We start from the raw sequence: 12,693 nt of genomic DNA, 5'->3' as shown, positions 1-12,693 counted from the left end.
TAGAGTTATGTAACATAATGCAAGTTTCTTCTTTTATTATAATTGTTATGGATGATGTTTTTTTTTGTCTTCACTTTGTTTATATGTACAAATCATTCCACAACTCATTTCACACAGAACAATATTAGTAACTCAATATATAACAGCTCCCTATATTTAAAATTAGAATCATATAGATATTTTAATGACATTTCAGGACTACTAAGTCCTTTAATCATGGAACAATTTCATCAACATATTTCTGAACATAAGAGATCAAATCAATACACACCGTACAACTTCATCAATGTGATTACGATAAATTCCTTCTAGTTTTTCAGCTGGAAAACCCATAGCAATGATATTGTCGCAAATATCTGATTCTGAAGTTAAGGTAATAAAACCAAATAGATTAAAAACAAAAAACACAAGTAGTATGATCAACATTAAAAATAAATTTTAATATAGAAAATGCATAAAATTACAAATTTAACTTAAAGGAGAAAAAAATGCAAGTTAAAATTAGTTTCTGCTACACATATATGGTATCAGTTTAGTAGCACTGTATAAACAACATAAATATACTGAATTTTGTAAAACTGATTATCTTTAAAAACAAGGGGATTATACACTTAAAATAAGTAGATAATCCTCTCAGTTTTAGTCAGAGCATGTGCATTTCCATAGAACTTTCCTAGAGTTAAAGAAAATATGCTCCTCCAGATAACTTTAAAGATGAAAAATATAAGAAACAATATTACTTGCATTTCCTGACCTTTCTTTAAATAAAATATGAACAGAAGTGATAGCACAAATAGGTCATAAGTGTGTAAATTTAAATAATATATTTAGGTTTTCTGTGTTCAGCTTGCACTAAAACAGTTTTACATAAGTAGTTAATTCTAGTAATGACTCTGAATTTGGAAAATCTACTCATATCTGGAAATATGTTGTAAATTATTAAACGAACCAATAAGAGCATGAAAATATTTCATTACACTTGTATGAGAAGAGAATGGGTACCAAACATATACTGCTGATCACCTGAGTATTCTATTATATATCTTATATTTTCTACATGTTATTCAGAAAGTGCTAGAAATGTCTTAAAAAAATTAATTTAAGAGAAACGCAAAAGTTCCACTTAAAGTGATTCTGATAAGAGTTCCTCCTTTATAAAAACACCAGTAAGAAGAGGTTGGTTGGTTTAATTAGTGTTTTATGGCACAAAGCAGCTGAGCTATCTGCACCAAACATCCGGTAAAAAGGTAAAATTAAAGTAAACATAGTAAAATTTGTAAAAGGAAATGAAGGTAAAACAAATAGCATTGAAAAACAGAAAAAGCATAAAACCAATGTTGACATCTAGTCTACAATGTTAAGAAAAAGACCAGAATAGGGGAAGTTGTAAAAGACTTTCTGTAGCATAATGGTAATTATCATAACCTGCCAAATAGACAAAAAGGTAAATACAAGAACCACCGTCAGTCACATGAAGTTGGCCTTTCCAGTCCTGGTTCCAGGTTATGTGTCATTACAGCCATTACCAAAAGGTAAAGTAATAAAAGTTTTAAAAGACATGTAGCAAAATTGTAATAATAACTCACCAGGACAACTAGCAGGTAGCTCAAACGGAGTGTTCAAACAGCAGTGTTAGTCACCTGAAGTTGGCCTTTCCAGTCCTAGTGTCGAGTTATTTAACGACATGGCCATTTTCCAATTTCAAATTGAACTAGAGAAATTGTACTCTTAAAAGGAAACCACAATTAAAAAGGTGTAATGAATAAATATCAAACACTTAAATGACATTAAAAAGATTAATGGCCATTAAAACACTAATAACTTTATCAAGGTGGATAGTGTCACCGTCACCAATAACACTGTCTAATGTTATGGACAAACCTTGGAACAAAACATGTTTAAAATAGTGCCATCATTGAGAGTCGTAATGATGGCAAGAAAGTAAAATGTGGCTTACAGTGATCTGAGTGTTACATAAACTACACACTGGTGCATCAGTTCCAGATAAAAGAAAACAATGAGTTAAGAAACTGTGATCAATGCATAGTCCAGTTAGAACAACTTCCTGCTTCTGAACCTTACGGAAGCTAGACGGCAAAAGTCCAATATAGGGTTTCATTTGGAAAAGCTTTTTGTCACGTTCCTCACTCCAAGTGGACTGCCAGCTGGCACGGAGCTGAGCCTTGAATACAGAACCATAGTCCATGTATGGAATAGGCAGAGTGGTGATAGTGCCAGAGCAGATAGATTTAACTGCCATGTCTGAAAGCTTGTTCCTGTGAATACCAATGTGGCCTGGTATCCAGAAAACTAGATAGAAGTAGATGTTGATGAGAAATGGGCCAAACGGTTTTGAATATCAGCAAACACAGGGTGTGAGCTAATGTGAAGCAATTCGAGGGCCAGTAGAGAAATAAGTGAGTCAGTATAATAGTGCAGTTGAAGTACTGCTAAGCTTCCAATATGATCCAGGGCAAGAGAAATAGCATACAGTTCAGCAGTGAACACAGAAGCTGCAGAGGGGATTCTGCATGCAACCACTGAACCACAACAAACCATGGCAAAGCCCACAGAGTCACCTGATTTGGAACCATCCATATAAATTGGAATGGAAAGATTGTTCGGAAGATGTTCAGTAAATAAAAGATGGTACTTCCAATCAGAAGTATCTGCCTTTCTCAGATGACTTAAAGAAAGGTAACATTTGGGGACTGTAATAAGCCATGGTGGGATGGGCTGACCAGTAGATTCTGCAATGTTATCCAAGGACAGACCCAATTCATCCAATTGTGCCTTGACGCAAAGGCCAAAAGGAGCAATGGCGGATCGTCTGTTCTGAAAAAGTATGGCCCACCGAGGAAGGAAAACAACCCCAGGTGGGATGCTTTGGTAAGTAATGAAGTTTCGAAGAACATAGTAAAGACAGCTGCAAACAGCAAAGGTGCAGAAAAGGTTCATGAGATTCTACGTATAAGCTCTGAACTGGAGAGGTGCGGAAAGCCCCAGTGCAGAGTTGAAGTCCTTGATGATGAATGGGGTCCAGCATCTTTAAGGCCAAGGGTCTGGCAGAGCCATAGACCAGTGATCCATAGTCGAGTTTCATACGAATAAGAGTATGATATATCTTTAACATGGAACATTGATCCGCTCCCCAACTGGTGGTAGAGAGGACGTGCAGGATGTTCAGTGCTCTTGTGCATTTGACCCGTAGCTGCTTTAAGTGTGGTATAAAGGTCAGCTTATGGTCAAAGATAAGCCCCAAGAACTTGGTCTCAGGGACCACTGGCAGTGAAACTTCACCAATATGAAGTTCAGAATCAGGGTGAATACCCCGTTGGCAGCAAAAGTGCACACAAACAGTTTTAGAGAGAGAGAAATTAAAGCTGTTTGCCGTGGACCATTTCAGTACACGATCGAGGGCAGTTTGTAGTTGCCATTCAATATATCTCATGTTCAACGACTGACACAAGATGTGAAAGTCGTCTACATAGAGCCCGTTTGCAACAGTGAGAGGGAGTTGTTCAATGATGGCATTAATCTTTATACTGAAAAGTGTGACACTCAATACACAGCCCTGAGGGACTCCAAGTTCCCGTACAAAAGAACAGGAAAGTGTCGAACTCACACGAACTTGGAATCTCCTGTCTGTTAAAATATTAATAAAAAATGGGTAAATTGTCACGTAACCCATATATATGGAGGTCTCTCAAAATGCCATACCTCCATGTCGTGTCATAAGCCTTCTCAATGTCAAAGAATATTGATACAAGATGTTGTAATTTGAGAAAGGCTTCTCTGATTCATGTTTCAAGTCAAATTAGGTGGTTCTTGGTGGAGTGCTGTCATTGGAACCCACACTGGGTGGGCGAGAGGAGGTTGTGTGATTCGAGGAACCAATCAAGATGAGCATTAATCAACCATTCTAAGGCCTTACAGAGACAGCTTGTCAAAGCAATTGGACAGTAATTTGAAGAAATCTTGGAATCTTTCCCAGGCTTAGAGAAAAGTAAGATAATAGCCCAGTGCCAAGCATTTGAAAAAACATTCTCCTGTCAGATCTGGTTAAAAGCAATGAGAAAAAATATCAAAAGAAGCAGGATATAGATAGCGCAGCATGTCATAGTGTACATCATCTGGTCCAATAAGTGTACTGCCAGAATGATGAAGGGCCAGTTTCAGTTCCACCAGTGTAAAGGGACGATTATAGTCAAAGAGATAATCAGTTTGAAAGAAAAGAGGTGAACGCTCTGTGCGAGTCTTGATAGCCATGAAGGTGGAGGAACAAACAGAAGTGCTAGATACCTGGCAAAAACTTTCACCTAGAGTATCAGCGATGCTCCGGATAGCAGCTACTTCTTGGCCATCAGAGAGTAAGATCAAGAGGGGGGCAGAACTGTAGTGCCCACTGACCTTGGAACTGGTGGTAGAATATATGCCAGTTGTGAATTTAATCCAAGATTCCTTCTGGCTTTGATGTCTCACCCACCTAGCATTTGCACGGGCCTGCTGGAAAGCGATGCAGTTTGAAAGTGTGGGATATCTACGAAAAGTATCCCAGGCCCGTTTTTGAGCCTTCTGTGCCATGTGGCGGGCAGGATTTCACCACAAACGAGGATACAGTGGAAAATGTATGGAGGTTTTAGGAATACACTGAGCAGCTGCTTGTATAATACAGTCATTTACTGCTGCCACACAGTCGTCTATTGATGGCTGACAGACAATGACAGGATCAAGTTCTGTGAGAGCAGCGAAAGTGAACCAGTCTGTCTGATCCAGCTTCCACCGGGTCACATGGGTAGGATGGCATCGACCACAGCCAGTCTCTCTCTCAAAAGTATAGGAAAATGATTACTGCCTAGTCTGACTATGTGTGTGAAAATAAATGGAAGAACCAGTACTGGAAAGAGAAAGGTTGTGATCAGAGAGCATTCGCTCTACAGAGCAACCCCTCCTATTAATAACAGCACTTCCCCAGAGGGGGATGATGTCCATTAAAAGTCCCCCAGGATTAGAAAGGGAGACAGCAACTGTTCAACGAGAGCATCAAGATCCGATTGAACATATGTCTCTCCAGGTGACAGAACAAACAGTGATGGTATGACCTAAGGAAACACGGATGGCTACGGCCTCCAAGGGTGTGTTGAGGAGTGACAAAGACAGGGTAGGCACATGCTGATCAACCAATAGTGCCATCCCCCCTCCATGTACTCATCCATCACACAGCCTGTCATTTCTGTACAGAGAAAACTGCTGAAAGGTGACTATATCAGCAGGTTTCAGAAATGTTTTTTGTAAGGAAAGACACACAGGATGGTAGGAAGCAATCAAGTGTCTTGATGTCATCCAGATTAGAACGTAAACCTCGACAGTTCCATTGTATCAAGGTGGCCATTTATAATGACGTGTACACAAAGTGGCTGGAAAACCCTTCTGTTTATAACCATGTATTTTTTCCTTACTGTCCTTATTTGGAGGTCTATCGACCTCCATGGATTCTGCCCTGGGTCAATTGAGCAGGTCTTCGTTGTTGGAAGAGGATTCCAGTGACTGAGTGACAGATCCTTACTGTATGGGGCCATGCATTATCCTGGTGTAACACGACATCTTTACGACTGATCAAGGCAGGCCTCTCTTCTTTCAGTACAACATTTAAGCGTTCTAACTGTTGACAATAAAAGTCTGATGTAATTGTTACATTGTGTGGCAGCAACTCAGTGGATCACCAACAATATCCAACCAAATGCTTAACAAGACTTTCCTAAGGTGAAGGTCCATTTTGTGCTGTGCTGTGCTTTAGCCAGTTTACCTGCACTGAGCCATTGTCTGCATGGCTTAACATTTTTTATAATATATCCATTTTGCATCTCCAATCACAAACCTGTCCAAAAAAAGGTGAGTTACATTCACAAGAGTGCAGAGAAGTACAAATGTCCACTCCTGTTCTAAGGTTGGCTTCTGTCAAATCATGGGGAACCAGTTTTCCAAGTTTTGACACCTTTCCAAGCTGTTGCAGATGATGGTGAACTGTTGAATGGGTTGAATTATGCTTCTGTGCTAGTTCTTCAACTGTTACAGCACAATCTTCATCAAGTACAGCCAGCATCAAGTCATCCAACTTAACAGGACAACCTGAACATGGCACATTACTAAAGCTGTAGTCACCTGACATGAACATCTGAAATCACCTTTAACATTTTTTCACTGAGAGACTCCGCACAATACGCACCTTGAATGTTTTGTGTAGTTTCTGTTGCACTATTGCTTTTGTAAATTCATAAACCATTATTTGCTTAATGTGCTCCTAAGACACATCCATTTTCAAAAGGGTTTATTTAATTAAATATCTGAAAAAGTGAAGTTGGGTTAGTTTCTTTTATTTGACTGAACATTATACACATCCTACTATAAATTTTAATCATTAAATCCTTCTACAAAGACAGAAATGAAAGTAAGGTTTCTGCTTATTAATTTACAAAATATTGGTATTATATACTACATCATCTCATAAGTAATGTCTGAAAATTTAATACAGCAAGTGCATCATCATTTCTGTGAATTGCCAAAATATAATTAACTAACTGAAGTCAGTGCTTCTTGATTACTATCACTTTTGATTATTTGAGTAATCAATTTATTCAATTTATAATTAAAGTTATTGTATAAATTCACAATCCTAGTAAAAAGTGCCAATGTAGAGGGAGGATCGACTCCATTGCAAACCTTAGAGGATCTAGGAATTGATAGAGGTGAGGAGGATCTCTCATCTTCTTTGGTACCATGAACAGATGGGAATAAAACCCTGGCAAATCTGGCATGACTCTCTCCCACTACCCTCTAAGACCAACAATACAATGATAGCCCTTGAATGAAAATTATTAAATTCAAGTATCCAAGGGAAGCAGAAATGCTAGAAACTGAGTGGATAATGGTGTTGAAGATGTGAAGTGAAAACTAATCCTGACTCAAGGAATGAAAATACATCTGTCCAGAAATTCTTGAAGCAGAGCATCCACTGGCTCCAAAAGCAGACAACAGTCACCATTGTCTCTGGTAGCTTTATGATCGAGTACAAGAACCTTACAGAAATGGTCAGAATCCATTCTAGGTACCAATGGACCTATGGGATGATGTTGTGGGATGGGATGGAGGTAGAACAATCAAATAGGGCTGAAATATGACCCTCTGTAGGAATTTAGGAAAGTCAAGATGCCAACAACAACAGGTATGAATGGAAAAGTTGACATCAGAATCAATGTACATACTAACAATGGTCCCAACTCATCATCAAACTGACATGGTAATCAATGTTTGTGGAACAATTGGAAGGGACAGTAAATATCTTATCATGGTATACATGGTGAGACAAATCCTAGAAAGTTGTTGTCTGATCTATTCAATTTGACTACAAACCCCTTTCTAAAACCCCAAATTTCCAGAAGAAAGAACTAAGTATTCACCTTCAGACCTTTTAAGTCATCAAGGAAAATGCAGTCTCAACAGTAACAATGAAAATACCCAAAACATACCCCCCCCTTCAAAGAACCAACTGAAGAAAAGAAACCAGAGGCAGATGATCCCAAAGTGGCTTCTTGAGAAGCTAAAAAAATAAAAATAAAAATGAAGGAGAAGGAAAATGCAAATCTGACTCTCCAGAATGTCTAGAACCACCTTAAAATGTCACTTCAGAGCACCCTGTAAAAACAATACAGGATTAAATATCCAGCTCCATCTCACTATATTTTAAATAAAGTCATTAAAAGGCTCAACTAAAAGAGACTCTCCCTACTCCAATTGTTGAGTGATGTTATATATCAGAGGTGGAATAGAAAAAGTTTATTCACCTCAGTAGCATAAACAATAAATCAGAGAATTTGTCATACAATCAGCTTCTAAATGAAACTTGTTTCTTTTCTTCAAAAATCAACTAGGAACAAAGAATATTCAAAGTATCTCCAATGGTCGTAGTACAAAAAAATCAGTTGGAAGACACATTGCAACTAGCAATAGGTTTCTTGCATCAGTGCAATGATATACCTAGTTTTTCTACAAGTACTTTACAAAACTTGAAATATGCAACCAAGAAATCATATTTTCCCTGAATATCACCTATGTGACTAAACTCTTCTGTAATGATAATCCACTATAGGAAATATGAATCAATTTGCAAAGCCACCACATTAGGATAATGGGATACAAGTCACAGAAAATAGAAGGATCCCAATGAACGAACAATCAGTTCTTAGTACCTCGAAATGAGTTAGTACGAGCCACCTAACACTTTGGTGCCCTGAGAGGGTGATTAGGATTTGGATAGTCAGAAAGGTAAGAAATGGCTGCAAAATGGATTGATAAGAAGGATCTTTCCCCAGTCTTGGGAAGGAAATACCTATCAGGGTAAAGCAGGACACGTGTAGAAGGATAGGGATTGCAAACTCCAATCAACAATGTCCACAAGCCAACAACAACAGAAAAAAAACACCACTTGAAAGAAAGGTAAAACAATGAGCATGTAAATTAATGCTCAAAAGGAGGATGAAACAGTGCACATAAAAGAACTGTAAAATCCTAATTTGTTAACTGGAAAGTCATTTAGGCTGAAAAATACAAAATAATTTTAACAGACCTGATAGAAATGGGAATTCAAAAACCTTCTGATATTTGGAATACCTAAAAATAGTGGATATGGAAACCATATACAATGTCACCATAGATGAAGCAAGACCCTTCTCAAAGTCATAAAACAGGATATAATAGACTTTTAGATAAAGGTTTAAATTCCTCTTAACACATCACTGACAATATTTATTCTATTTCTGTTAATAAAAGGTCATGGTAGCCTGTGAAGAGAGTTAGTTGAATACAGAGAAACCTTAGAAGTTAAACCCTTATGTTGGACTGACCACACAACTTCTAAGCATGAAGATTGAAGTTTCCAAACATCTGGGTGGAGTGTGTCTGATCAGGGTCACTTCAACAGAGACTGACCATGTGGAAAAGGTAGAGGTGGACATTGCTGCAGATACTGAAGTGGAAACCATGTTTGAGCTGATTGATATTGTGCAACCAAAAGAACTTAACAGGAAGTAGAAAAAACTAGTCATAACCTTGAGTAATAACCAAATCGGGGGAAGAAGCATCCAGAATGTAAATTTGACTGGTTCTTACTGAACATATCTACTGCCAACATTTGAGGATGACATATCAGAGGCCAAAACAACTGCAGTTGAGAATTACAAGTTGCAAATGCATCAATCACTGGAGATACAAAATGAGAGTAAACCCACAGAAAAACTTGTGATGTAGCATCCATTCAAGCAGTAGATTGTTAGGTTTAAAAAAGTGATCTGCAATTAGATTCATCACTCAGTGATGTCAAGAAAACCCACATGTAGAGAAAAATGTATGTGTAAAAATGACTTGTTTGGGTTGAGAAAATTACAAGAACCGATATACAATTTAAAACAGAAATCCACTGGAAAAAATCACTCATACTGGACTATACATTCCTTGGGACTCAGCACTTGAAACAAAACAAAAACTCAACATACTAAGAAACCAAATAAACACAGCCATAAAACTATGCTCACCAGATAAAATTAACGATGAATTAGACAAAATAAAACAATACTTCATCAACATCAATAAGTTTCCTCCACAAACCAAAGAAAACATTATATGCACACACCTAGACAAAGCAAAATCAACCAACTAAAGTAAATATATTTCATGAATTAAAAAAAATCACGAAACCATATACTGCTGCATACCATATATTCCCGACATCAACAGACAAATAACCAACATTTGGCAAAAACTAGTAACAAAATATGACATTCCAGTTAATACCAAATTTATTCAAAAACCAGGCACAAAACTGATATCTATACTATGTAAAAACTACACTCACAAACACCACACAAACATTATTTATAAAATACAAGTCTGCCATGACTTCTATATTAGAGAAACAAGTAGAAAAATAGAAACCAGATTCAAAGAACATAAAAAGTCACCTTCACACGTTTTTGAACACTGCAAGTCAAATAAATACAATATAACCATAGAAAACACTCAAATACTAAATAAAAAAACAAAAGCAAAATTAAGGAAGCCTTACTTATACAACTTAAGCCCAAAATAAAACAATACAAAGGAACACCTTTATACATATATTAAAAAATATTATAATAATAAAATAATATAAAATTATATATTCAAACATATAAGCACGCCCTCTATATTCCGACACTCAGTTGCACAATCCCTTTCAAACATGTAGCCAGCTTCTGGTCAGTTACCTCTTTCTTTCTTTGTGAACCTGATGATGACTGAAGAAAGTTGAAACGTTGTTCGCTCCTGTACGTAAAAAAATTTTCTCAACCTAAATGAGCCGTTTTTACACACATAGATTCATCACTCCTGGAACATGACAAGCTAATAAAAGACCAATACAATGAAAATAGGTCCACGAGATCCAAGTCTTAAAATTGTGTGCCTCCTTGACGAGAAATCTGAAATACCACTGAAATAGTCAGAATGTAATACGATAATATTTCTCTTCAAGAGAGGTAAGACCTCAGACAATTGCTCAATATACTGCAAGGAGTTTGAGAATGTTAATATGAAGGGTAGACTTGTCTTTCATCCAATTACCATGGAACTTCTGACCTTGATAAGCCCCTCATCCCTGAAAAGATGTGGCTATTAAGAAATGACGCCTGTACAAGTTGATGGAAAGTATGGAAAAACACATCCAGATGGACAAGATATTGTCGATGGCAAAGTAGATTTCCCCAGTCTGATAAGTAAGTCTGCTTTTGTAGCTTTTGAAAAGAGAATCCAAGAGACTTTTCTGCTAATTAATAGAATGTAGTCAGTAATTCATAAAATGTGTGTAAATGCCCAACAAATGCAGGTGACGGGAAAAGGCTTGAACAACTCTGCAAAAGACATGAGGTGCTGATGTAAAACCAAAAGACAGAATCCTTAATTGCAGCAGCTGACCCTCTTGCATAAAACTGAAAACCACAAGAAAAATATTGCCATGGGAATATGGAGATAAGCATCAGTAACATTGAACTTGGTCATCCAGAGCACTGGTGCAAAGTGCCATCATAAGTTGAGAAAAGATTCTAGCGTGAAACAAGAAGGACCCAAAAAATTGGTTGAGCAGAGACAGATTAATCATTGGGTGCCAATCTTCTGTCTTCATAAGAGCAACAAATAAAAACAGGAATAAAATCCATAAAGAGCAGAATCACCCCACCCACCTCCAACAGATTTTTTTTTTTATGAGTAACAACTCTCTTATGGGCTGGGAACAAAGCTCCACTCACGTAGATTTGTCAGATGTGAGAAGGCAACAAGTTGAGTAGAAAGTGGGAGAAGTGATGGAATTTGGATGATCAACTCCGAACCCAGAATAGGGAGTACCCACGGATCCATGTTTAAAATAACTCTAGATGACCAGAAAGTGATGTAGTTATGCTCCAACTGCTCACCTGCCTCCAGGATAGTTACCAACAACATTGTCATTGGTCCACCCAAGGCAAAGATCCTTGAGAAAACAAATGGATCCCATTATAGAAACCAAAAGAGAGGTTTGAGAAACACTACAAACCAATACTTCCAAATTAGCACCAGAAAGGCAAGAAATCAATGACAGCATAAAAAATAATGTAAGTCAGCAGTATAAATTCAGGATTCCAACATTTCTGGAATTCCATTAAATAACATGAAATGGAGAAAAGAAGATTCCTGTAACTCCTTGAGTTACTCATCCAGAAATTGCTGCAGAAAATGTCAATAGAATTCAGACAAAATTTGAATTAGAGATAAATACCTTAGAACAATCATAACAATGAGACAAATGCAAAAACACTGATCTGTTTAAAGCAATCTTGACCCCTACAGGTCCAAAAGGGAATGAGAATCCACTGAGAATATAAACAGACTTTCTCCTGGTAGAGATAAGCCAAAGTATGCTGATCCAACAGACATGAAGGGCAGGCTACAATTATTCCACTGCATAAGTGATCAGCACATCTCCCACTGTGAACAGCAATATCAGGAGGAGGAAGAAAAATGAAGTAATCACTTGCCATCCTTCCTGCTAACAAGAAAGGAGTATGATCAAATGCAATAGGATACATGCCCCAAACTTCACAAACATAAATAAATTAGTGAATAAAAGGGGTTGGAGATGACTGATTAAAATTATCCTCTGTTGCAGCCAACCAAGTAAAAGGAGCCATTCTTACCAGTTGTTCCCAGGTCATTTGCAAAAGATGTCTCAGAACTCCTAGGAGAGAACACCCTCAGACTGAACACATCATGTCGCAACAGATTAAATTCATGGACAGCTTCACTGAAGTGACCCCTTCTCTGACAAACCACAAACAGAAGAGGTAAAAAGTTAACTCAGGAATTCATACCCAACAGTACATTTTTTTTGGTTATTTTTGTTAAGTGATTTATAAATATAAATGAAAAGTTAACCATAGAAACCAACTACTTTCAAAGTCACAACATAAATACTGAATAACCATAACACTTTTGTTGATAGAAACCAGTGCTGAATGCTATGTCAAGAGAAGGTAATTACATTACCTGAAAAAGGTGGTTATATATAATATCTAGAGAGTATATTGAAGAGTACTGAAGACACTTTTGTTATACCTAAAACTCCTGCAC

The 12,693-nt window shown here is 37.3% G+C and overlaps 1 protein-coding gene across 11 annotated transcripts in view; it reads right to left on the bottom strand.

Annotated features, from left to right (window-relative positions):
• Positions 1-12,693, bottom strand: part of LOC143229393 (phosphatidylinositol 3,4,5-trisphosphate 3-phosphatase and dual-specificity protein phosphatase PTEN-like) — an 86,551-nt gene that overhangs the window by 57,256 nt on the left and 16,602 nt on the right. For all 11 annotated transcript variants that reach the window (XR_013015846.1, XR_013015848.1, XM_076461664.1 and 8 more), the window contains one exon: positions 272-356. Coding sequence is in view for 9 of the 11 variants with exons in the window: in XM_076461664.1 (XP_076317779.1) it covers positions 272-356 (85 nt within the window). In the remaining 2 variants the exon portion in view is untranslated. The remainder of the gene's footprint in view (positions 1-271; positions 357-12,693) is intronic.

Source organism: Tachypleus tridentatus, chromosome 10, assembly GCF_004210375.1.
Source record: "Tachypleus tridentatus isolate NWPU-2018 chromosome 10, ASM421037v1, whole genome shotgun sequence".
NCBI classification, from domain to species: Eukaryota; Metazoa; Arthropoda; class Merostomata; order Xiphosura; family Limulidae; genus Tachypleus; species Tachypleus tridentatus.
Note: the sequence above shows the minus strand (reverse complement) of the source record. Positions and strands in the feature narration are given on the sequence as shown.